The following is a 27,009-nucleotide window of genomic DNA, read 5'->3' as shown; positions in this document are numbered from 1 at the left end:
TAGGCTAGCTGTTGAAACAAAAGATGACCCACAAAACAAAGGCATTCCCCTGGATCCCCTCAGCAGCATGTCTGACTACACCTATTTAGCTGACCCCTATCATCTTTAGTGACATTTGGTTATCAATAATTTCCTCGGCAGACTTGCAGTAAAGTCAGAGATATGTTTTCACGTATCTGCTATTTTAGTGTCTCATATTTAAGTACATTAGTAAAATATGCATCAGCTGGAAACTTTACAAGGGCAAGTCCTGAGCACTCAATTGAAAAAGTCTGCGGCTGCTGACCTTCTTTCTCTGCGATCTTGAGTAGTTAGTTGTACAACTAGTTCTGAGGCAGCATGATGGAAAAGGGCAATTTTACTTTCCGTCGCAACTTGTTTTGCGTACCACGGGGCGCTGTCCGAGGACTTTGGAGGCGACACCCGGCCCGCCGAAAAGAGGACGGTGGGGGTGAACGGGGCCCTTCTGTCCGCGGGGCGGGGCCCGGCGCCGCTGAGTTTCATCGAAGAAAGGAAACCGAAAGCAAAAGGGCAACGGGAAACTGTAGAGGCGGCCATGGCAGGGCAGCAGCCGGGTGGCTTCCCGCTGGTGGTGCGCGGCGACTGGGGCGCCGCCGACCCGCCGCCCACCCTGAAGAAGAAGCTTCTCTGTTACTTCCAGAGCCAGAAGCGCTCGGGTGGCGGCGAGTGCGAGCTGCGGACCGGGACCGGGTACCTCCTCGTCTGCTTCGCCCTCCCCGAGGGTGAGCGCTTGGGACGGGGAGGGGGCACTAACGCGGGTGGCTGCCCGCGTTTCGGGGAAGGGATGGCGGCCACTGCCGCCCTCCCTCACCAGTGCCTGTCGTGTTGGCAGTGAGACAGCGGGTGCTCGATCAGCGGGTCCATGAGCTCGAATGGGGACCCAGGAAGCGGCTGTCGCTGGTCGTCACCGAGCTGCCGGTGGATGGAGACCCCGCGCAGGTGAGGCGGACGGTGCCGTGCGGGGAGGGGTGGGCGAGCGGAGCCTCGGGTAACCGCTCTTCTCTCTTTCCACTTCCAGGAGATCAGACCGGCCGGCGGGGCAGAGGCGCCAGGTAAGGGTCTGTCTGAGGGGATGCGCCCTACGGAGTGCTGGCCCGGGGAGGCCGGGCGGGAGGGTCGCAGGACCGATGTCCCAGCCGTCTGATCGACCAGTGCTTGGCCAGGCTGGCGCTGGGCTGAACCATTTACCCTATTCCCCACCGCCAGAGCTCTCTTTCGTTTTCTAACCCGCAAAATTAAATTAATTTCATAAAGCAGAGCCATTAAGGAAACTCCACGGCCATGCGTAAAAGCCCAACAATGAACTTCCCGTGAAGTTTTGGTTATGGTTCCAGCTGGCATCGAATGTATTCTATTCTCCCCGCAGGCCAGACTTTGGCAGTCATACCTAGCACGCTTATTTCTACATGCACATTACTCATTTGTGCAAATTAGGATGGTGCACGGGTAAGAGAGGTGGTGCAGACTAGAATAGCAGCAGCCTGGCAGCTGTCACTGTTATCTTTGGATTTCAAATTAAGCTGTGCAATGAGACAGGTCTCAGATCTTGCACACCAAGAAGACAGTATAGCCATGTTCTGTTTCTTAAGCGCATGCAAGTAGATTTGATTTCCCGGAATATACATAAATATATTATTTCCTGCAATGAATCAACATATATATTTATTATGTGTGCAGTGCATATCTCTGGTGGTATCTAAGTGGTGGTCTTTAAGAGGTCTTACATGGTGTCCTTTGGTTGAACATTAGCAATGAGTTTGCAGTTTGCTGGAATTTCCTAACTGGTTTTTTTTTGTCCTACTTGTATCTAAGGATTGCCTGATTTGGGCTGGTTTGCTTCCTTATCAAAGAAGTAAGGTTTCTCCCTATCTATTGCTTGTGATGAGAACACCTGTGTGTTGGAGAACGTTTGTGACCTTGGGGAAAAAAACCTATTCCCACAGTTGCTCTTTGTTAGCAAATCTTCATTTCCACTGATCTGAATTCTTTATCATTATGATAGATGCTTTTATAGAAGTACCTGGTTTCTAAAGGTGGTTCCCTTCAGAGGAGGAGTGCTCTCAACAGGTCTCTTGTTTGATTGCACAGTATTTGTATGAGGATAGTGTTTGCATGGGAGAACCTGCTCACGGTGGTTCGTGCAGTGTGACCATGTGCTAGTTTCATTTTGATTCTGAGCCTGAAGTTTCTTAAGCTTCAAGAGGGTTTCTGTAAGCACATTCAACATATGGTTTAAAATGTGGAATACATGGACTTCTATGATTCTGGAGCTGTCAAATAAAACTAAATTCAAGTTGTGCTAGTTCCTGGGTCTATAAGAGTGTGACCTTCTTCTTTTTGAAGGACCCAGTAACTGAGAAATCATTGTCACTTATCCCTAGTTAATGAATCCCAAGTGTTTCTCCCCACCTGCCAGAATAAGGAGGCTTCTGCGTGTACTCTGCAGGAAAAGACAGGTAAGTTTGCCACTTTCCAAGGAGACAACAGTGTATTCTTCATTGATTTGCACTGCTGCAGTAGTGCTTGTGATGTTTTGTCTATAATCACAACAAAATCACAATCTCAGGCTAAAATAAAGAAATTAGGTGGGTTTGGGTTTTTTTTTTGGTCTTTCTATGAGTCCCTCTAGGAAACTCCCCGCTTCACTGGCTGCCTTAGGCATTTCTGTTCCTTAGGAAGACTTTGCAATGGATAGTGACCTTTGTTGACGGTAAGGCTGTCCTACCCAGACCTTCTCAGATGTCACCAGTGCTGCCAGGGTGATCTCTGATAGAACAGTAGTAGCTGTGTATGCTAGAGCTCCTGTGACAGCCAACATGTGTAGACCCATGGTGACCCACAGCAGTGGCTGGAGCTGCAAATGGAGAAGGTGCACAGGCAGAAGAATAATGGTTTCCCAGATTCATGAAGCTTTCATAGCCATTACTTCTGCTCTCCTTGTCTGATGATGAATGGAAGTTTTTTCTCCTCACTTGTTGATGGACAACTCATGCTGGTGATATGCCCAGCTTGTTTGGGGTTTAAAAGTTGTTTTGGAAAAGAAACAACTACCTGAATCAGTGTTTATTTGCCTGTTCTTTTCCTGCTCTTATCTATGATCTGAACAAAATAGATGTGAAAGCTTGGAAGATAATAAGCTCAGATTTTTTTTTCTTAACTTTTGCTTGAGTACCCAGGCATCAGAATGTGATCTTTCATTACAGAATCATGTGAGAAATTGGAAGCAGAAAAAGCAACCTCTAGGAAATCTATCATAGTAACCACTGCCTTTGGGGAGGAAATAGAAGATGAGGTTGTGGAAATGTACTTTGAAAATAAAAAGAAGTCTGGTGGAGGGACCATTGAGTCCTACATCAAAAAGGATCAGCAAATTATCATTACTTTTCAGGATGAGGAAGGTATGATCTTATCTTATGGGTGTTGTATTCCTAAAGCTTCCTTTTGAAAATAGGCTTTTGCTGGTGCTGGATCTCTGGGCATTGCTTCAGCAGAAATGTTGTATTGTTCCCAAAGGGTGACAGGATATAAAAGGAATGTGCCTGTCTCTCTAATGCAGATATGGGCTTATAAAGGCACAGGGAAAGAAATGGTTCTCTAGAGACGTCCTGATCAAGGCTCACTGAGATTTAATGCAGAAAAAAATGATGTGAAGAGTGCTGCAGAATAAGTAAGCTCTAATTCTAGATCAGGAGACTGGATAAAGCATAGTAGAATGATAACTTCAGATCATGGGGAAATATTATTTTGTTGTTCATATGTTATGTGATATTTCATATTCATTTCAATTGCCAAGGTTTTGGAGACTGGGAGGAAATGAGAAAGTAAATACTGTGTAAAACAGAGCACTGAGTAGGCAGAGAATTATTTTAAAGCAACCTGAATTTATTTGTCATTTTCCTGTGGTTTCCTTTACACTAAAGTGCTGTTGGCTACTTGTTAGTGTGTGAAGGATGTATGCAAAAAAGAGGAAAGGATTCATGCAGGAGAAATAGTTAATATGGTTAAATATTTAACTATTAACTGTATTTGACTGTTTTAGTGCATAAGATAAGCAGGATGGAAACTCCTTTATTTGTGATTTATTAGGTATTGTATCTGGAGAACAGTGTCTTCCACTTCAGAGTAGTAGAAAGGAGGTAGCACTTATCTGGAAAAGTAGCTTCTTTATTTTTTTACCTTCAGGAAGATTTGGTACATGTAGATAGTAGAATAGCTTTCATAGTGAGCCTGACTTTTGATGTAGCTTTATTTGTGATACAATAGAGAAACAGCTGGCCAGATTTTTAAGGGAGAGTGTAGTTTAACATGTTGCTCTGCTGTGGTGGAAGGGGAATGGAAAATCACTTCTTTCTTTGTTTTCATGGGGAACTAGATGCCCAAGAAGTTTTGCAAAAGAAGCATCACTCTGTGAAGAAAATTGGTCTGTTTGTGAAGCCATTAGGAGTGGAGGAGTCTCAAGAATCCCAGCTTCCCAACAGAGTTGTGCTCGAAAACGTGCAGGAGACAACAAAAGAGTGCATGTTAATTATGATGATAGAGAATGTCAGTGGCTTGTCAGAGGATGATGGTGACTTCAGTGTGGAAATGATACCTGAATTACATGCTGCTGTGGTTACTTTCACTGGAAATATTGGTAAGAAGGAGTTAAGAGTTATGGATCTTTCTTATTAGCAGCTTGTGTGTGTGAGGGAGACTGAGCAGGAAAATGAATGCTTTCTGTTGTAGAGATGAGGTTTATTCTGATGTTGCCTCATCTAAATGACTGTTTACTAAGTTAATGACATTCTTTTTATCAGCAAGGTATGGAGGCCAGTGTAAGAGACCCAGCTCTGATTCAGATAGCAAACAGAACAGGTAGTATGAAAAACAAACTCTAACTTTATACAAGCAACAAAAGGATATTCTTGGTCTTGGAATAGATGATAAAGGCTCTCCTTGCCAAAAGTGTTACATGTCTAGTGAGTTTGTATGGATTTGAGGGGGGGAAAAAAGAAAAAGTACATGGAAGCGATCTTTTTAAGGTTATTAAATACACTGCATCAAGCTTGGGTAATCTACTGTAACAGGTTAGAGGCTGGGAGAGGATCAGGGAAGCAGCATCTTCTTACAGCTGTGCTCTAGATACCTGCTGTGGCTGTTGCCACCAGGCTAGGTGCACGCTGGGATGCTGAGGTAAGTCCATCTGTCCTTGAGCAGAGTAGCAGCTGTGTTTTGTGAAGCATGGTACCAACACCGTATGCTTTGCCTGGTGCTGCATAACCAGCCAGTGGTTAGGCTACTGCATGCCCACTGTGTGTTTTTAGTGTGTTTGATGTTATATAGTTTTTGATTAGTTATTGATTAGTGATTGATGACAAAGGCATTTCCTAGGTGATAGAGATATGCCTGCTCCTATTTCTCACCAGTGAGAGGTTGGAGTGGGGACTTCCTGATTAACTTATGGCTGGTATTGTTAACAAATTCCATCCTAGGACATGGGCAACAGTCAATGGTATGATAAAACCAGATTCAGAGCCAATGCCATAGCTGGTGCTGTTGAGATAACAGCACTACATTACCACAGGAGCTCTATCAAAATGACAGCAGTGAGCCGATTCCAGGATTCTTTGAATGTTGCTGTACTTTTGAGGACAAGGTTATTTCATGTGTGTGATTCTGGGTGGGGAGGTGAGACAAGAAGGAAGTGAGAATTTTGTGTGGAAAAATTGTGAATGTTTTTAGAAGGCAGAATGTGGTTAAAACAAGTTATGTGCCACTTAGAATCTGCTTTGTGGGAATAGTTGTTACTGTTAACATGCAAGAATGAAGTTACCCAGAAATCTTGGAGATGTAAAAGAATTAGTGGTATGTAACTGAACTAAAGGAGTTTCTACTCTCAGAGAAGGCATAGGGTTTTCTGCTTTGGAAGCCAGAAATTATTTGCCTCTCATCTTGTGATCCAGTCCTGAAATTTTTAGCATGTAAGTAGATCCTTTGACTATTTAGTTGTGTGTTTGCCTGATAGATGTAAAAGTGACTTCCCTTTCTTTTACTGTGATGATAACAGGGTGGAAAAAATAGCCAAAAGTAGTATTTGTTTATCATAAAACAGAGTCCAAATTTGAACTGCTGACTTCTGTTTGCTTAGTTGTGTGCAAAGCCTAAGTAGAAAAACTAGTGACAAATTCTGGCTGGAGTAGCTGCAGTCAGTAATTCTGGTCAGGCACCTGGTGAATAGTAGGTAGCAAATACTGAGTATGTGGGAAGAAGTAGTTTTGTAGGACCCTCTAAGTTGATGGCTGCTTCATAATTCAGTGCTTTGGTCAATGCACACAGAGATAGCTTGCTAACCTCATAGTAGAAAAGTGAGCTACTAATTTGCTCTTGGTTGTTTGTTTTTTATTTCCTTCTCTTTCTAGCTGAAGGGAAATTTACTGAAAATCTTAATCAAAACCGTAGAGCAAAGCAACAAAACATTACTGCACGGTGCCTTGAGCTAACAAATTGTGTTAGGGTTGAAAATATACCACCTGGCACACCCACGGACTATATAACTGTCTACTTTGAAAATAAGAAGAATGGAGGTGCCCAAGTGATACGTGTTCAGCAACTGCCTGATGAAGAAGCAGCTATCGTTACATTCAGTGACCATAAAGGTAATGCAGAAATATGAAGCCTATGGCAGGGGGGGTGGAACTAGATGATCCTTGTGGTCCCTTCCAACCCTGACTGATTCTATGATAATGATAGGACTACGGGGAATGGAACAAAAATAGAAATGGGTAGATTCAGATTGGATGTTAGGAAGAAGTTCTTCCCCATGAGGGTGGTGAGACACTGGAACAGGTTGCCCAGGGAAGGTGGTAGAAGCTTCATCCCTGAAGGGTTTTAAGGCCAGGCTGGCTGTGGCTCTGAGCAGCCTGATCTAGTGTGAGGTGTCCCTGCCCATGGCAGGGGGTTTGGCACTAGAGGATCTTTGAGGTCCCTTCCAACCCTAACGATTCTATGATTCTATTTTAAGTCCTTAAAGATCAAACTGCAGTTTTTCCAGTGAAACAGAGTACTTTGCCCTCATGAAAGAGCACATCTGTTGCTTTGTCAGCAGGTCTCTGCTAACTGGAGTGCAAGCTTAAGTTTTGGATGACCTGGGTAGGACTTTTTTTTTCCTTTTTTTTGCAGTTTTTCACTCAAGCCTTGATGCTTACAGAGTTCAGGCTACAGTTTGGGTTCAATGGAGAAATTACTGCCCTATATAATGCAGGAGACTTCTTCCCCTAGCTCCTAGCACCATCTGCCCCTGGCTTGTCAGAGGGCAATATTTTGGACATCTTTTTGTCTGTAAACCAGGGATTGTGGCTTATCTGGCCAGCAATGGAAATGTGAGGATCTGTGGAAGATGGAGGACAAGGAGGAAGCTGGAGGCATTGCAATGAAGGGGAGAATAGAAGGAAATAGGTACTCTTTTGGGGGCAAATGGAGGAGCTTTGATTTGATATAGCTAAGTAACAGCCCAGACAACTACTGAGTTGGGCACTTCAGGTACAGCAGATGACAGAAGCAGGGGCAGAGACAGTCCATACCTCCTTTTGGAGATAGATGTGTTGGTTCTTAACTGTCCCTCTCTACCAGTTTTTTGGTATTTAAAAGCAGGAACTCTTTAAATAATTTTGAATTCTATCTGGGAAGGGGAGGAAAATTCATGTAGAACTATGCTTAGACATACAAACATGTAGAAATCAAAGTTTAAAAAACCTTTGGGTTTAAGTGCTAGCACTAACTGTTTGGGTTTTTGTTTGATTGTTTTAGATGTAACCAATATCCTGGCAAATCAGCATTCACTCAACAAAACACCAGTCTCTGTCTACCCTTACTACACCTCACTGGAAACAGCTCTATATGGAAAGGAAGGGCCACAAATAAAGACGCCAGATCCGGTTACATTGCCCCTGGATTTCTATATCTGGTGTTACTTGCAGATCAATAACAGGCTAGTTGAGGCAATAAGTTGTGAAATGTCAAAGTGTAATTGTGTGCTAACATGGCCTGAACCCCAGTGTGCAGAACCAAAAGTTACCTTGCGTCCTTCAGCCGCTTTGTATGAGCGGAAGAGATCGGTAGCTCAGCTGGTCAAGACATGGAAAGAAAATGTTTCCGCAGCATTTTCACAGAGCATATCAAAGTATGAAGCAATTGAATGTCAAGTAAATGCAGAGGTGTGGGATGCCATTAGAAACAGCTTTACCCACGATGAAGTTATGATAATCCCATGTCTTTCCAATGAGTTACTTGTTCTAGTGGGTGAAAAAGGAGTCGTGAGCAATGTTGAACAGCAACTGAAGATTTTGATAGAAAAAGCCACCAGAGAAATTGAAAGAGAAAAGCGAAGAACTGAAGTGATGGTGATGATGAGTCCAGGGGAACATGCAATTTTACAGGCTGCTGGTCTGCAAGAAAAAATCTGTATGGAGTTCCCAGCCCTGCAGATGACTTACGATAGTTTGCAGAAGAGAATTAATCTGTGTGGGGTGCCTGAGGAAGTTTATAAAGTAAAAGGGGAAATACTGGAGAACATACGCAAAATGGCAAGGAAAACAGTTGATGTCCACCCAAATATTTTCCAGTTTTTAGAGCATGTTGATAATGAAACCCTGTCACAGAGCCTGTTTATGTCAAAACAAATTGGTGCCTTTTATGAGCTTAGCAAAGGAGACATCATCTTGAAAGGGAATACTCCTGAGGATCTTGTAAAAGCAGAAGAAGAAATAAAGAAGGAACTGGACTACAAAACCATTGCTGTGGAGGATGGGTCTGTGCTCCAGAAGAAGGAATGGAGGATACTTACTGAGCAAAACTGCTCTAACAGAGCTGTAACAGTCACTCAGGCAGAGAGTCAGGTCGTCATTGCTGGCTGTTCTCAAGCAGTAGCAAAAGCCTTTGAGGAGCTTTTTACCTTTATAGATGAAAACACACACGTAGTGAAGGTCATTGGAGGAAAGCCTACGGTGGTCATGATGTTTGTTGAGAAAGAGAAGGGCAGTGTTTGGAAACCCTTGCAGAACGAAGGTGTGAAAGTTAACTTCAGCACACAGAAGAAATGTAGGGTTGTATCTTTGAGTGGGCCAAGAAGAGAAGTGCTGAAGGGAGTTAGCATAGTTGAGCAAATTCTGTCTGGCCTGCACTACAAGCGTGTAGTAATTGAAAAGCCAGGAGCCAAGTCGTACTTCAAAGACCGAGAACGCTTTTTTGCTGCCACTGCAAATCAAGACTTTAAGTGTCTAATCAGGCTGGAAGAGGAATCAGAAGAACAGCTGAAAGAAAAACAGGAACATAGTAATACAGGCAAGCCCTACATGCAGGTGACCTTAGGTGGAATTGTAATAGCAGTTTATAAAGCTGACTTGTGCACTCATCCTGCTGATGCTGTGGTAAATTCAGCTAATGAAAACTTAGTGCACGCTGGGGGCCTTGCTGGTGCACTCTCAAAGGCGGCTGGTCCAGAGCTGCAGCAGGAGTGTGATAAGCTAGTGAAGCAGAAGGGGGCTTTGCACCCTGGGTGTGCAGTTATCACGAGGGCTGGAAAACTCCCCTGCAAGAACGTCATCCATGCTGTTGGGCCTAGATGGAGGCAGGATGAAGGAGAGAAGTGTGTATTCTTGTTGAAAAAGACAGTGAAGAAATGTCTACAACTAGCTGAAGAATTTAATCATCGTTCCATAGCCCTTCCTGCTGTAAGTGCAGGGATTTTTGGCTTCCCTCTGGAACTGTGTACATGTTCAATTGTATCCTCCATCAAGGAAACCTTGGAAGAATCCATGGGGGAGAGCAGCTTGAAGGAGGTTCATCTCGTGGGTATTGCACAGGATTACACTGAGGCTTTCAGCAAGGCACTGAAAAAAGTGTTTTCAGATTGTCCATCTTCCAACAAGTCACTGCATCAGCCTCAGCCTAGGAAAAGCAAAATTTCGCAAACTACAAAGAACTTCCCATTGGTGACAACTGAGGAAGGCCTTCACATCATTCTGAAAGAAGGAAGCATTGAAGATGCTAAAGTAAGTGTTTTAAATTATCAGCTTTTAAAATACTAAGTACTTAATTTTTTTTCTTTAAAGAAACAACAAATGAGTGCACACACACACAAAGACCACCCTTAGACCATCAGCTGCAACTAGCAATGTAGCAGGTTTGACAAGGTACTGAAATTGGTACCACTGCTGATGATAAGAATTGCAATTAGATGACTGTCTTGCATGATACAGATGGCTGTGCAGTACTCATCTACTGCACATTTCTCATCTACTGATAGAGGCACATGGATCCCTGTGGGACATGCTGCATTATGGTTTATCAGAAGCAGCTGAGGTCAGCAGGAGTGATTCTGGACTCTCAATCTCCCTGACCCTACCTTGATGGGTGGGAACTACCTGCATTCAGTGCTGACCTTCCCAGAAATCCTGATTGCGAGGGTATGGTGCTAGGGTGAAAGCAAAAGAGGGTGCTTGGTGTTGGTTAGTGTCAGTACCCTGCTGCCTAAGAGTGAGTGGGCTGCTTCCAGGTCCACTGTGGTCCTGATTCTGCACAGACATGTGCATCTGACCATGTGCAGTTTCTTTTGTATTTCCTACAGAAAAGCAACTTCTTTAGTCGATTTCTATTTGCCTCTGATACTGAATTGCTGTTATTGGGCTGATAGCAACTTTACTGAGATCACTGATAGTAGAAGCAACTCTTTTCAGAACCATTTCTGTAGTGGCCAAGAAATCCTTTCAGGCATGGATTCAACCCACAGCTTGTACATGCAGATCCTCTAGTTGGCCAGGGCAGGGTATATGTATGGAGGCTCTTTATGAGGAGCTGAGTGTAGCGCTCTTTATGAGGAGCTGAGTGTAGCGCTTGACACAATGTTCAAAGTCCTTTTTGTTTCTCTCCCTTCTAAGTTACTGCTTTTCTCACTTCTTAGCTTTCCTTTGGTCTTGTTTGGCTTCAGCTCGTCTCTAGAGCAGTTGTGCATGGGAGGTCCTGCTTATCTCAGTGAACACAGGTTTTTGGTCTGTGATCTTCTCTTGGAGAATGAACTTGCATATATGTATGTTTTTCAGATGGAGGTCAAACAAACAGACCAGGAATGCAGAATTTAAACTTCCTCTCATCAGGTTGAAATGAATTCTACTGTTAATTCAGCTTCTGTGTTGCTTCAGGCAACTAGAATACTAGATACTAGGATACTAGATACTAGAATACATCGCTTCTGGTTTGTTCAAGATCTTTGTTCACTCTCAGATTCCTGTCCCAAGAATTCACTCTGTAAATCAGCAGTCAGGATGTATTATATCAGTGCAAAATGTAAATGTGTTACTTAAAAGCTGGAGTTTTTTGCTTGCATGTTTTTCAGACAGACATTGTTGTCATCAGTGTTCCCCAAGATCTCCAGCTTGATAAAGGGCCTCTGGCTAAAGCTTTGCTACGCAAGGCAGGGCGAATGCTTCAGACCGGCTTAAAGGAAGAAGGCCAAAGAAAAACACCTGTGCAAGGATCTGTGTTGAAAACAAAAGGTTATAATCTAGACTGCAGTTTTGTTCTTCATGCTGTTGTACCTATGTGGTCCAAGACACATCCATCTTTAAAGGTATAAGAGTTTTATCTGTCTGGATTCTAATTTGACTAGGTTTTCTAAGGGGTGTAATACCACTTCCCTTTGAAATGTGTGACAGCGTCGTAGAAGAGGAAAGAATCTGGCCTGTGTTCTTTTAACTGTGTGGCTGATATGTTGTGATTACTGTGTTCCTTGTGATGTATGCGATTGCTGTGTTTTAATATCAAAAGGTAACTAAAAGGGAAAGATACTACACTCACATACTGGAAAACAAGCTACTTTCAGTAATTGAAAACCACAATTGTGCTTTACAGGTCTTGGGCAACGTCGTCACAAAATGCCTGGAGATTGCTGAGGAACTATCATTAAAGTCAATTACCTTCCCAGCAATTGGGACAGGGAATTTAGGATTCCCAAAGCCTCTTGTTGCCAAATTACTGTTTGACAAGGTGTTTGAATTCAGTAGTAAAAATGGAGTACAGTCTCTTCAGGAAGTTCATTTTGTGTTGTATCCAGAAGACAGAGAAAACATCGAGGTGAGCTACCATATTTTTCTGTCTCTTACATGCTAGTTTTTTTGGGTGTATATCACGACAGCCCTAGACAGCAGCCAACCACCATGCACTCCTCCCCACTCCCAGTAGGATGCAGAGGGGAAGAGTAAAAATCTTGTGTCAAGATAAGAACAGTTTAGTAACTAAAATATAATAATAAATAAACCATAATGAAATAGTATGATAGTAATAATGAAAAGGAGTACAACAAAAAGAGAAATCAAATTCAAAAAGAAGGACAAGTCTTGCATGATGGAATTGCTCACTGCTCTCTGACTGATGCCTGAGCAGTGACACCCCCAGCCCTCCCCCCCAGCCCCTAGCCAGTTCTCCCCAGTTTATATATTGAGCATGATGTTCTATAGTATGGAATATCCCTTTGGCTAGTTTGGGTCAACTGTCTTGGCCGTGGTTGCCCCCAGCTCATTGTGCACCTTCACACTAGCAAAACAAAAGGGAGCTGAAAAGCTCTTGATGTCCTAGCAACAGCTAAAGCCATCAGTGTATTACCAGCATTCATCTCATACCAGTTCCCATGAGCTGAATCAAAAACACAGCACTATTCTGGCTACTGAGAAGAGAAATTAGTTCTATCCCAGATGAAACCTGGACAGTCTATCTCATGATATTTGGCTACGTGTTGACCTCCAAAGAACCCACAGGGTGTTTGTTTTTATAGTGAAGAAGTTTGACAGTCTCTTCTGTGGTGAAAGCACTCTTCCTCTTTTTGGCTCTACCCCTTGGGGCCACCTGCTCTGCACCTTTCCTATCCATTTCTGTTCCCTGGCAATAATGCAGACAAAAGGGTAATTACTCTTTATCTCACCTATTTTTTCAGTATGTAAGACTTGCCTACAAATAAATTTGCTGCAGCTCCTGCATAGATGGCTTCACTCTGGGAAAACAGGAGTACTTTCAGTGGTAGTCTTTTTAGGAAGAGCTGTTGTGCTAGGATTGCTGGGATAGTAAGCTTCTCCAGGAGAAATGTACCAGTATTCCACATCTCCAGGACATTGAGACTCTTGAATGTGTCCAGAGAAGGGCAATGAGGCTGGTGGGAGGCCTTGAGCATAAGCCCTATGAGGAGAGGCTGAGGGAGCTGGGATTGTTTAGCCTGGAGAAAAGGAGGCTCAGGGGAGACCTTATTGCTCTCTACAACTACCTGAAGGGCAGCTGTAGCCACGTGGGGGTTGGTCTCTTCTCCCAGGCAACCAACACCAGAAGAAGAGGACACGGTCTTAAGCTGCACCAGGGGAAGTTTAGGCTCGAGGTGGGGAGAAAGTTCTTCACAGAGAGAGTTGTTAGCCATTGCAATGTGCTGCCCAGGGAGGTGATGGAGTCACCATCCCTAGAGGTGTTCAAGAGGGGATTGGACGTGGCACTTGGTGCCATGGTTTAGTCATGAGGTCTTGGGTGACAGGTTGGACTTGATCTTTGAGGACTCTTCCAACCTTATTGATTCAATGATTAGCACAAATTTCCCCCATCCGTACTCCTTACTCATTTCACACATGAATCTCCCAGAAGAGAGCAGTCACACTGGGAATTATTGTCCAAATAAATGTTTTTGCATCTGTTGACTTCTGCAATTTTGTGCAGTAGCTAATGCATTTCAAAAGGCCAAACTCAAAGGCTAAACAGCTAAAGCTTTAGCTGTTGTGAATGGTGAAGGGTGGCACTAGCTGCCAGACTTCAGTTGGAGTGTAAACTAGCCCCTCAGAGTGCAGGGATGCCCTCTGCTACTGTGTTCCTCTGGAATGATGACTAGGGCTTTGGCTTGGTTATTTATCAATTCTCTCTGTTGCTCACCCTGAGTAATGTGTTCTCTGAGAACCACAGCGTGTCAGGACTTGGCACCAGTGTTAGACAGATGGTGGTATGAAGTGATTTGCATTAAGCTCTCTCTCAATGTTGTTTAACTTTACTTTTCAAACCTTTATTTCTACTGTGTAATCTAAAGATTCCTATGGGGGTTGACTGTAACTTCCTTCTCTAGGAATTTTCAGCTGAACTTCAGAACAGGTGTGAAAATACTGTAGATGTTAAAGAGGAAAAGGCTTCCCCAAAGGCGGCGTTGCAGGACGCAGGTAAGCTTGTTTCACAGAGTTGTGTGCCTGGAGGCTTTTCTAATTCCTGAAAATATTCCAGAGAATGCACTAATGGTGAATGTTCAGATTTCATTCCCAAAGTCCAAGTAAGAGTCAAAATAGCTGCTGTAAAGGCAGCATACTGTATTTTTAAGGCTGAGTGTCTGTAGTGCCTGAAACAATGTTTGGGGTTCTAAGGAAAAAAAAAATGTACCTGTGACTTGTTATCTGCATAGGGCCCTCATGAATTGGGACAGCAGAAGTATCATGTGCCAAGGGCACAAGTAAGGCTTGTTCTTTCATTATAGCAGCACTTGATTAAATCACAAACAGGTCAGTGTCTTCCTATGGCCTGGGAAGGCAGGTGAGGTCCTGGTTACTGATCTTCAAGTAGCCTCTTTATAGTAGTCTTCAATCTTTCACATGTTCAGATGAATAGCAAAACCAAAGTGAAATACCTTTGGTGCTATCCAGCCAAATGGAACTGCAGAATGCAGGAAATGAGTTACATGTTGAAAACTTGTTAGGTTTTTATAGTTAACAGGTGGGTAAACAGTGCTGTCATGCAGTGGAGAACCTGCCTGAAAATTGTGAGGCAGAGGAGCAAGGGAGTGAAACTTGGGAAGTGTGCTCCTCCTTGTACCTTGGAGTTTCACAAAGGTTTATATAGCAAAATGTTGCAGAATAGTCACTGTGTACCCAGCATGCAGCAAAACATTTTTCTTGGTGCTGTCTCAATTATAGGAATAGGTGAAGGCTGATGAGAGACTCCTGTGGGAAGGAATGATTTTCAGGCAGTCCTCTTCACAGTCTGAGTCTGGAGCCAAACCGTAATCTCTGTAGGCGCTGTACTCATGAACAAGTCCCTTACCACTTAACCTTATTGCTCCCATCTGCTCAGTGTCTGTATTTCTTTCCTGCAGCTTCCTCTGATACCTCTTCAACCTCGGCTCAGAAGGAACCTGAAATGACAATTGGCTCTGTCACATTCAAGGTGGTGGAAGGCGATATTACCAAGGAAGCAACAGATGTAATTGTAAACATAACAAACAAAACTTTCAGCCTCAAAACAGGTATTGTACTTGGTACTTAGCTGTGAAAACAATAGAATAGAATAGAATTAACCAGGTTGGAAAAGATCTTTGAGATCATAAGTCCAGCATATCATCCAACACCATCTAATCAACTAAACAATGTCACCAAGTGCCTCATCCAGTCTCTTAAACACCTCCAGTGATGGTGACTCCACCACCTCCCTGGATAGCCAATTCCAATGGCCAATCTCTCTTTCTACTTAAAACTTCTTCCTAACATCCAGCCTAAACCTCCCCTGCCACAGCTTGAGACTGTGTCCTCTTGTTCTGGTGCTGGCCACCTGGGAGAAGAGACCAACCCCTACCTGGCTACAGCCTCCCTTCAGGTAGTCGTACACAGCAATAAGGTCTCCTCTGAGCCTCTTCTCCAGGCTAGGCAACCCCAACTCCCTCAGTCTCTCCTCACAGGGCTTGTGTTCCAAATCCCTCCCCAGCTTTGTTGCCCTGCTCTGGACACATTCCAGCAAGTCAACATCTTTCCTAAACTGTGGGGCCCAGAACTGTACACAGTACTCAAGGTGTGGCCTAACCAGAGCAGTGTACAGGGGCAGAATGACCTCCCTGCACCTGCTGGCCACACTGTTCCTGATACAGACCAGGATGCCATTGGCCCTCTTGGCTGCCTGGGCACACTGCAGGCTCATGTTCAGCCAGCTGTCAACCAGTACCCCCAGGTCCCTCTCTGCCTGGCTGCTCTTCAGCCACTCTGACTTCAGCCTGTAGTACTGCATGGGGTTATTGTGGCCAATGTGTAGAACCCGGCACTTAAATCTCATGCCCTTGGACTCTGCCCATCTGTCCAGCCTGTCGAGGTCCCTCTGCAGAGCTCTCCTTCCCTCTAACAGATCAACACTTGCCCCCAGCTTGGTGTCATCTGCAATCTTACTGATGATGGACTCAATCCCCTCGTCCAGCTCATCAGTAAAGATATTGAACAGGATGAGGCCCAGCACTGACCCCTGGGGGACACCACGAGTGACTGGCTGCCAGCTGGATGTGGCACCATTCAACACCACTCTCTGGGCTCGAGCCTCCAGCCAGTTCCTCACCCGATGTGTATGGTTTAAGACTGTTGCAGAAAAGGAAACTAACCTATTTTATTTTTTTAAAATAATACAGAATCACAGAATGGTCTGGGTTGGAAGGGACCTCCAAAGGTCATCTAGTTCAAGCCCTTCTGTAGTAAGCAGGGGCATCTTCCACTAGATCAGGTTGCCTGGAGCATCTCTTGGACTAAAGGAGATGTCTAACCTCAATGAAACTTAGGTACTGTAGACATCACTTTGAATTGAAAAGCATAAACCTAAAATTTAGGCAACAGTGCTTTTCAGTTATACCCTGACTGTTGCCAGGACTGAGATTTTGAGATACTGTGTGGTACGCAGTTCTGCCTCAGATGAGATTTTGACAGCATTAACGATACTAACAGTAGATTCATACCTCTTCTTATCTAAGGTGTTTCTAAAGCAATTCTGAATGGTGCTGGAAAAGCAGTTGAAGATGAATGTGCTCAAGGTATGGTACAACGTTTCTGACCTCCTTTCTGAAGGTGTTTGTGCATGACAGGGAATCTGTTGGAATACTTTCTCAGTGCTTACTGTACGTCCATCTGTATCACATCTGCTGTGTTATATCAGCTAGTTATTAATCTGTTACTGTGATGTTTGCACAGCATTTATTGAGAAGGAAAAGAAAAATCTTCAAGAAGAGGGGGCCTCTAAGCATTTGTAAAGAACTACGTCTATTCATCGTTGTATCCTCTAATTCTAAGCCCAGCCAGCAACTAAGCACTGTGCAGCTGCTCAATAACTTCCTCCAGTAGGATGGGGAGGAGAGCTGGAGGGAAAAAAAGCCACAAATAAGACTTGTGCATTTAGATAAGAACAATTCAATAATTACAAATGTAATAATAATTGTGATGAAAATTAATATAACACAAAGAGAAATAAAATCCAAGACAGACAAGTGATGCACACTGCAATTGCTAACTACCCACTGACCAGTGCCCAAGCAGCAACCTGCCCTGGCAAACTCCCCCTGGTTTACATACTAAGCATGATGTTCTGTGTTATGGAATAGCCCTTTGGCTAGTTTGGGTCACCTGTCCTGGCCATGCACCCTCCCAGCTTCTTCTACACCTCCATGCTAGCAGAATCTGAGCAACAGAGAAATTCTTTACTGAGGATAAGCATTACTTAGCAACAACTAAAACATCAGTGTGTTATCAATGTTACTGTCACACTAAATCTGAAACAAAACGCTGCCCCAGCTACTAGGAAGAAGATTATCCCAGCTGAAAGCAGGACAAAGTCTAACAAAGCTCTTCATGACAAAACCAAATTAAGTCTGTGCTGAACAGACCATGAGCAAGGGATAATGTTGGCAGAAATGTTAATAGAGAAGCCATACCTCACTGGAAACAACTATCTACCTGCAGCTCCCTTTGTCATTCCTGAGTGAGAAAATGTTTGCTGTTGGCATAACTAGCAATCCAGTATAAGATCTTCTGTGTAATCAAGAGGGGAAACTAGTGAAGCTGGGCTCCTGCCTTAGGAGAGGCATTTATTTGTAGATCAAATTCAGATAGTGAATAGCAAATACAAGGAATGGGGAGTAAGGATGGACAAGGATGTGTTTTAAAACCCTGCAAAATAAGGGAAATGGGCAAGACATTGCTGTGGTGACCAGACTGGAACATCTACCAAAGGAAAAGAATTACGTGGAGGAGGTAAAAGGAAAACCTCTGTTGTGCAGTCCAAGAGGGTAATTCAAGCTGGGCAGCCTGAGGGCAGATGGCATGCTTGTATGTGCATTGAAGACAGTATAGCACGAATCTGCATGAAGTTCTCCAAGTCTGCAGTGCAGACCCAACAAATGTGCACACAAAATTTAAGTGCCAAACGAGGCAAGTATTTTACAAACATAAAATGAATCCCACTGTCTTCAAAGTGAAAATAGAGGCAGGGGGGTGGGGTGGGTTTGCAGAGTTTGTGGAAACCTTATCCTGCTGCATACTTGTCATCATTTCATGATTCCTAATAAGGATTATTACACATCTGTATTGTGGATAATTGTTGATTATGTTCTCCTGCTTACATTTCAGCCTCCCAGTCTAACAAGAGCTTTATCACCACCCAACCAGGAAGCCTGCCATGCAAAAAAATAATTCATTTTGTTGCCCAAGAGGATATCAAGCAGGTAGTCTCCACAGTGCTTCAGGAGTGTGAATTACAGCAATACACCTCTGTCACCTTCCCAGCAATTGGAACAGGTGTGTGGCTGCCTTTGAAATGGGTTCAGTGCTGATCTCAGGGTTCAGGTGATGAGTTGGATTGATATGGAGGGATTGTTCTTTGGTGAAAAGAAACTGAAGACTTTAAATCTGTTATTAGAAGCTTACAGAGACCTAGGAAGCTTCACTCCTTGCAGTCAGTGTAGTACATAGAGAGTGTGAGTGCTCTGGAGCCACTCTTCCTTGCTAATGGGGATTCAAAGCTATGTCTGTATTTCTGGAGAACCATTAATGTTTGTTTCAGCAGCCTGATAAGTGTAGGTAGGTCATCAGAAAATATTCATGGAGCTGCTTCTTCATTGCTGAAGTCAAGTATATGATGCAGCTCTAGCTAGCAGCTGCATAAGCAGAGTTGATATGGCTGGAACATGAACCTGTCAAAAAGGTTAAATTGTTCTTTTTCTTTTGTTAGTTTCAGTTAGTTCCATAGAAATCTCTGTAACCAGAGAATCCAGAGCTGGGCCCTGTGCATGCAGGGACCTCTTACATGAACAGAGTTGTCAAAACTAGACTTGCTTTTTGAGCAAAGAGTTGGGCTACTGAGCCATCGAGCATCAGGCCTGTGGTAACCCAGCCATATCACCTACATCATAACCTGATCACTCACCATGTCAACAAAAGTAAAATGAAGCTTTTCTCTTTGCTCAAACCTCCTTTTCCTGATAAACAGAAACCATTCCTAACTGCCAACCTGAAGTTATTTCTGAGCTGTTTATCATCCGGGTGATTGTGGGCTACGTTTGTAACTGTTCTTATAAAGATGTTTCAACCGTTTGTCACAGCTATTAATGCTTCTTAAAGGCATAATGTTCATAACTTGTTTTAGGTGAGGCAGGCCGTGACCCAGCTGTAGCAGCTGACGACATGATAGATGCAGTAACTGACTTTGCAAGAAGCAGCTCTGCTTCATCTCTGAAAACTATTAAAGTTGTCATCTTTCAGCCACACCTGATGAGTGTATTCCATAAAAGCATGCAGAAAAGAGGTCATTTTAGAACAGTCAAAGCTCCAAGATTAATCTCCAAGATTAAATGTAAGTAGATCCCAGTTAAATACAGGTTGTAGATCAGTCTCGTTTAGCACTGCCTGATAAAGGTTGATATTAATGACAACATTGTTGTGTTTTAATGTAGCATTCTTTGACTCTGAGAAGGTGAAAAAGAAGGAAGAAAAACTTTCCCAGAAGAAGGCGGCAGTTTTGGAAAACAAAATCGACCCAGCTGTTGTGCAGATTTGTGGTGAAAACAAAAATAAAGTGGAAGAAGCTGAAAACTGGTTGAAAAAGGCAATTTTACAGGAAATTACTCAAACAGACATCACAGATGAGTCTATTGTTCATTTTGATGAAACAGAGAGAGAGGAACTGAACAGCATACAGAAGGAATTCGAAGTTGCTCTCAATTTGAACGGTAACAGCATTCGAATTTCAGGTGTTGACAAAAATGTCTTCAAGGCTTTTTCATCTATTCAACAAATAATCTACAGGTTAAAAGCTAGAGAGCAGGAAGAGAAAAGTGCAAAACTTCTCCAGAACATAGTAGAGTGGAAGTATCTTAAAAATGATTCCTATGTGCCCTTCGACAGTCTCACAAATAAGCTCTTGGAAGATGCTTTCACAAGGCAGGAGAAAGTTGTTGAAGCCACCATTGATGGGAAAAAGTACATGGTGAATATAGAAAAGAAATGTTTTCTGAATGATCAAGGAAACAGTGTACCCATTACACGTATTGAAAAAGCCAAAGGTAAGCAAAAGCATCTTGACAGGCTAATGTTCCTACATTGAAACTAGATTGCCTGCATCCAGCTTACACATCCAAGTGCCGGGTTCTGCACATCGGCCACAACAACCCCATGCAGTGCTACAGGCTGGGGTCAGAGTGACTGGAGAGCGGCCAGGCAGAAAGGGACCTTGGGGTGGTGGTTGATGGTAGGCTGAACATGAGCCTGCAGTGTGCTCAGGTGGCCAAAAGGGCCAATGGCATCCTGGCCTGCATCAGGAACAGTGTGGCCAGCAGGAGCAGGGAGGTCATTCTGCCCCTGTACACTGCACTGGTTAGGCCACACCTCGACTGCTGTGTCCAGTTCTGGGCCCCTCAGTTTAGGAAGGATGTTGACTTGCTGGAATGTGTCCAGAGAAGGGCAACAAAGCTGGGGAGGGGTTTGGAGCACAAGCCCTATGAGGAGAGGCTGAGGGAGCTGGGGTTGCTTAGCCCGGAGAAGAGGAGGCTTGGGGGAGACCTTATTGCTGTCTACAACTACCTGAAGGGAGGTTGTAGACAGGCAGGGGCTGGTCTCTTCTCCTAGGCAACCAGCACCAGAAGAGGACACATTCTCAAGCTGCACCAGGGGAGGATCAGACGATGTTAGGATGAAATTCTATACAGAGAGAGTGATTGGCCATTGGAATATGGTGCCCAGGGAGGTGGTGGAGTCACCATCATTGGAGGTGTTTAGGAAGAGATTTGATAGGGTGCTTGGTTGCATTGTTTAGTTGATTAGGTGGTGTTGGATGATAGGTTGGACACAATGATCTTGAAGGTCTCTTCCAACCAGGTCTATTCTGTTCTATTCTATTCTGTTCTATTCTGTTCTGTTCTATTCTGTTCTATTCTATATTCTATTCTATTCTATTCTACTCTACTAAGAGTAAGAAATGGTAAGAATATGCAAAATATTGTCAGGAACTTTATAAAGATCAGTTTCTGGAGAATGTAGAAAGGAAATGAATGGGCAAATGAAAGTAAAAATAAATCCTGCAGTGACTTTAAAAAATTTGAAAGTGTACATAATGTGCTATGTGGTTCTTAACAGGCTTACTAGCAATAATTAGATATTATAGCAGTTGACAAACTCACTTTTGTTCTTGATATACTCTCTTCCATTTACATCTGATCCTTTACAATATAAGGAGCTAACATTTTGTTGCTCATCCATACAGGATTTTTTCTCAGTGTAGAATCACAGAACAGCTTAGGTTGGAAGGGACCTTTAGACATCATCTACTCCAGCCTCCCTGCAATGGGTGCCTTATAACTAGACTTGGCTGCTCAGGGTCTCATCCAGCCTGGCCTTGAACACCCCCAGGGAGGAGGCATCCACAACTTCCCTGGGCAATCTATTCCAGAGTCCCACCACCCCTGTACTGAAGAATTTCTTCCTAAGATCCAGTCTAAACCTACTCTTCCTCGACTTCAAACCATTCCCTTTTGTCCTATTGCTAGACACCCTTAGGAAAACTCACTTTTTAGCTTTTCTGTAGGATCTCTTCAGGTACTGGAAGGCAGCTATAAGGTCCTCTGAAGTCTTCTCTAGGCTGAACAACCCTAGCTCCCTCATCCTAGCCTCATAGCAGAGGTGCTCCAGCCCTTGCATCATCTTTGTGGCCCTCCTCTGGACTTGCTCCAACAGCTCTGTGTCCTTATGATGGAGACAGCAGAACTTGATGCAGTATTTGAGGTGAGATCTCACAAGAGCAGTGTAGAGGGGCAAAATCACCTCTCTTCACCTGCTGGCCACACTACTCTTGATGCAGCCCAGGATACAATTTGCCTTCTGGGCTGCATGAGCACAGTGCTGGCTCATGGTGAGCTTCTGATCAATTAGTACACCCACATGTATTGTTTGGATTTGTCCTGCTGTGACTCAGTTTTACAGGGGCACATTTTATACTGTAGTGGGAACAAACTTTTATTTTTGTTGTCCATTTAACTCTTGAAAAGTGGACAGGTTTAAGTAGTGGTACAGCTCTTGGTGCCTTATTAATGTAATGTGTGTATCTATCATCTATCTACCTATCTATAGATAGATACAAAATATCAAATATAGATATACATCACCGTATTGATACACTTTCCTTGGAGCTACTCTGAGGCACTCCTGCACATATTTTCAGCTTTTGGTTTTTTTTTGTTCTCTTAGCAAAAAATGGCACTTCTAATTGAGGGATCCTTAATGCTGGCTTTCTGTAGCACCTGTTATCAGGCAGCATTACTCTTTGAAAATACAGCTAGACACTAGGCTTTGCATTGAATAAGAGAAGGGAAGAAAAAGATGACTTTTGTTAATCAGATAGAGACTGGAGAAGTTCTTGAACTTCTAAATTTAAAACCTTTCTTCTTGAGATACTTTGCTCCTTGTCTCCTAACTGGTGAGAATTAACTGCTTGCTAAATCTGTATTTGCTCTGTGTCCTTGAAAACTGCATTTGCAGGGAAGGCTACTGATAAACAGTGTGGGAGAGGATTCCTCTTCAGCTATGAAGAACAGATTTGCCTAGGAACTAACAATTGAGACATCAATTGACAGTGCAGTGGCAAACTAGAAACTATACCACTCTAAACCTCTGGTGAATGACCTATTGCATCCTCTTGGCTGACGAAGACCCGTAGGCACCAGTGATGAGATGTGTGGGCTTTTAGAAGGGTTTGCTGCAGGGTATGTTTCATTTTAAGCAGAGGATTTGGGTCAATACAATTGATTTATGTTTCTTCTGCATATCAAGAGTCAATAGTGCTCCCTGCAACGTGGGATGATATGGAGAACCAGCAACTCAAAGTAGTGGAACTAAAACCAACAACAAAAGAATATAAAGATGTGCAGACAAGGTTCAAGACTACCTGTCAGTCATTCAAAATTGAAAAGGTAAAAACACTTCATAATTTCTGAGCATGAACACTTGGATAGAAAGTAATGAAGAATATAATAACAACAGGAAAAAATAATTCCCCAGGGATTTCTGAAGTTGGACAAGTCTCTCTAGCTGCTATTAACTTTAATGAGCATCATTTTAATGTTGCAGTTTGAGGTGTTTGGAACAACTCAAGCAGTTGCTGCTTCAGCAGCAGGGGAGAGTGCTCTTTCTTTAAACTTTTTGCTATAGTAGAGCTCACCTGAGCACTGTGTGCTTTGCAGGTAGGTGTTACCTATGCCCCAGAAACTTGCAAAGCTGTCCTATATTGTTTCCCATTAAGTGTTTCTGTCATGTTTTGGGCTAGGCTCTGCTGTCTCTCATGCCAAAGTTTGGAGTGATGCAACAATCTTACTTCATAATCTGGTATAGATGCATGAGAGTTAGGAAGGGAATCTTGGAAGCAGATTGGGTTGTTAATATGTGAATGTTTTTTGTGACAGCAGCCATCTTTCTTTGTCTTTCTTTCAAATATTGCAGATTGAAAGGATACAGAACCAGTACTTATGGAAGAACTACCAAATAAAAAAGTGTGAAATGGATAAGAAAAATGGCAACAGAAATAATGAGAAGCTTCTGTTTCATGGGACAAATAAGGAGTCGTCAATCTTAATTAACAACAAGGGATTTAACCGGAGCTATGCTGGAGTTCATGGTAATGTGAATTTCAAAACAGCTCTTGTTTTCCTGAGTAGGACTAGGACTGATTTACCCTACCATCTGAATAGAATAGAATAGAATTAACCAGGTTGGAAAAGACCTTCGAGATCGAGTCCAACCTATCATCCATCACTATCTAATCAACTAACCATGGCACCAAGCGCCCCATCCAGTCTCTTCATAAACACTTCCAGTGATGGCGACTCCACCACCTCCCTGGGCAGCCCATTCCGATGATCAGTCACTCTTTCTATGAAGAATTTCTTCTTAACATCCAGCCTAAACCTCCCCTGGTGCAGCTTGGGACTGTGTCCTCTTGTTCTGGTGCTGGTTGCCTGGGAGAAGAGACCAACCCCCACCTGGCTACAACATCCCTTCAGGTAGTCGTAGACAGCAATAAGGTCTCCTCTGAGCCTCCCCTTCTCCAGGCTAAGCAACCCCAGCTCCCTCAGCCTCTCCTCATAAGGCTTGTGCTCCAAACCCCTCACCAGTTTTGTATAGAGCTGCCTTGTATGCACAATTACTTATTATATCTCCCTATTGCAAATAAAAAACAATATTGTCCAGAGCCTCACAGGCTCTAAAGATAGCAGGTAAGTGATTGCTGCGAATGAAATGCTCACAGACATTTGTTTTTCTGACTTCCAGCTGCACACTACGGAAAAGGAACGTACTTTGCTGTTAATGCCAACTATTCTGCCCAAGACATCTACTCTCAACCAGATGCCAGTGGGAAGAAGTACATGTACTTGGCTCAAGTCCTTGTTGGAGAATATTCTCAGGGGGTACAAGGAGCGATTACCCCAGGCGCAAAAGACCCTAGTAACTCTGTAGATCTGTTTGACAGTTCAACTGATAATGTGAACCAACCATCCATGTTCATCATATTCAGTGACATTCAAGCCTATCCAGCATACCTTATCACTTTCACGAAATAAGCATTTTCATTGCAGCCAAGATTGCGTGTCTTACAGTCTTCGTAGGACAGAAACACAACAAAATGAGCGACTGAAAGAATAAATAGTTTTATGGAATCAATTTCTTAAAGCTTGTTTATATCCAAGCAACCTCTGGCAATTTTGGAAGGCACCTAAAGAGGCTGCTGCTTTACACTCAAGAGTAGCTGATCATATTTAACTACTTAGTATTCTGCCTTTCTACTGTATTAGTGCAACATCCTTGTTGCACTGGGATGGGCAGGGGAGGGCTGGCAGGGGATTGGAAAGGATCTTTCTGCCGCCACTGCCTGCCCAGCAGTGGATTTCTGATGGCTTCTTCACTCTCTGAAGTACAGTCTGTGCGTGAATTATGATACAGTGTTTTTCAATAAGCTAATTGTCACTAATGGCTTGTGCTTGTCTATATTTAGCATCTTTTTTTTATTACTTGTTTAAACCATTGAACTTCAGTGAAGGTGATATCTCGGGTCTGGATGCCCTTGTTCTTAATACACAAACCCTCCCTTGTAGCTTAGTAAGCGGTCCTACAGAAGGTTACAGAAGTTATAGCCTAAGAGAAATAGGCAAGTAAATGTTAAGAAAGTTTCTGTGGTCACCTGCAGCAATCTTTCTGTGATCTTAAGGAGAAATGAACAGAGGAAGGACAAACACAGAAGGGGGTGGTGATCTGGTGGTTGGGTGTGAAAGTCTTGCGTCCTGAGTTTTGCTTTTAAAATTAATAAACTTTGTGACAAATACCTCTCTCGCTGCTTCATCAATATGACAGGAGGTGACGGTGATGATGATTGTGGCTCAGGATGCTTTGCTGCAGCCGATGGATCACTTTTATCAAGTCTTGAGCTGCCTGGCAGGAGACAGTAATGCATCTGTACTCAGCATCTCCATCACCACAACACCCTGTGGGGAACACCGTAGTGGTTTTTCACCAATGTTTGTATTACTGGGGCTTCAGGCGGCTAGCATGGAGCAGAAACCTGGAGCACTGGGCTCTGCAGAAGCAATGAGTAAAAGATCACAGTGTCACAGTATATTAGAGGTTGGAAGGGACCTCAGGAGATCATTGGGTCTAACCCCCCTGCCAAAGCAGGATCACTGGGGTAGTCTGCATAGGAATGCATCCAGGTGGGTTTGGAAAGTCTCCAGAGAAGGGGACTCCACAACCTCCCTGGGCAGCCTGTTCCAGTGCTCTGTCACCCTCTGTGTAAAGAAGTTCCTCCTCATGTTGAGATGAAATCTTCCATGTTCAAGTTTGAATCCCTTGTTCTTCATTACTGTGCACCACTGCAAAGAGCTTGCCCCCCTCCACTTGACACCCACCCCTCAGATATTTATACACATTGGTAAGATCCCCTCTCAGTCTTCTCAAGACTAAATAGACCCAGGGGTCTCAGTCTCTCTTCAGAGGGGAGATGCTCAAGTCCCCTAATCATCCTCGTGGCTCTCCACTGGATTCTCTCCAGCAGTTCTGTCTTTCTTGAACTGGGGAGCCCAAAACTGGATGCAGTATTCAAGGTGTGGTCTCACCAGGGTGGAGTAGAGAGGTAGAAGAACTTCCCTACACCTGCTGGACACACCCTTGATGCATTCCAAGATACCACTGGCTCTCTTGGCCACAAGGGCACATTGTTGTTCCATGGAGAACCTGCTGTCCACCAGTGCTCCAAGGTCTTTCTCCTTGGAGCTGCTTTCCAGCAGGGCAGTCCCTAACCTGTACTGGTACATGCTGTTATTCATCCCTAGATGTAGGACCTGGCACTTGTCCTTATTGAACTTCATGAGGTTTGCCTGCTTTCCAGATACTGCTTCTCTCAATGAGTTTATTAGGAGGGAAGGCTGAGAAGGAAGATGGAAGAAAGTGGTCTTGTTTTCCAGGGCTTCTAGCCCTCAGTACAGGGGTGGGAGAAGACATTTTATAACGTGAAGGGACGGTCTGCGTGTTTTAACAAATTCTGGTGGCGAACAAAGCGTCAGCGTGCAAGCATGAAGAAAGTGTGACCAGCGGGCCCGGAGCGAAGTCGGCCCAGGCCAGGTGCCGTGATAAACGGTGACGAAGGTTATCCCAACTCGGTGCCCAAACTCCTCGACCC

The 27,009-nt window shown here is 43.7% G+C and overlaps 1 protein-coding gene across 1 annotated transcript; it reads left to right on the top strand.

Moving 5' to 3' along the window:
* Nucleotides 1-525: 525 nt before the first annotated feature.
* On the top strand, nucleotides 526-25,653 carry LOC137441477 (protein mono-ADP-ribosyltransferase PARP14-like). The gene is made up of 19 exons (XM_068139054.1): nucleotides 526-743; nucleotides 854-960; nucleotides 1,040-1,073; nucleotides 2,403-2,477; nucleotides 3,225-3,419; nucleotides 4,394-4,654; nucleotides 6,420-6,656; nucleotides 7,807-10,049; nucleotides 11,390-11,623; nucleotides 11,905-12,126; nucleotides 14,141-14,231; nucleotides 15,155-15,304; nucleotides 16,781-16,840; nucleotides 18,429-18,596; nucleotides 19,444-19,650; nucleotides 19,751-20,359; nucleotides 23,118-23,257; nucleotides 23,784-23,958; nucleotides 24,612-25,653. The coding sequence occupies exons 1-19, from the start codon at nucleotides 557-559 to the stop codon at nucleotides 24,899-24,901; spliced, it is 5,685 nt and encodes a 1,894-aa protein (XP_067995155.1). The 5' UTR covers nucleotides 526-556; the 3' UTR covers nucleotides 24,902-25,653.
* Nucleotides 25,654-27,009: the final 1,356 nt, after the last annotated feature.

The sequence above is a fragment of the Melanerpes formicivorus genome, unplaced genomic scaffold (assembly GCF_026170545.1).
Source record: "Melanerpes formicivorus ecotype bairdi unplaced genomic scaffold, bMelFor1.0.p_v2 SCAF_5, whole genome shotgun sequence".
Classification (NCBI taxonomy): domain Eukaryota; kingdom Metazoa; phylum Chordata; class Aves; order Piciformes; family Picidae; genus Melanerpes; species Melanerpes formicivorus.
The sequence above is the reverse complement of the archived record's forward strand: the minus strand, read 5'-3'. Positions and strand labels throughout refer to the sequence as shown.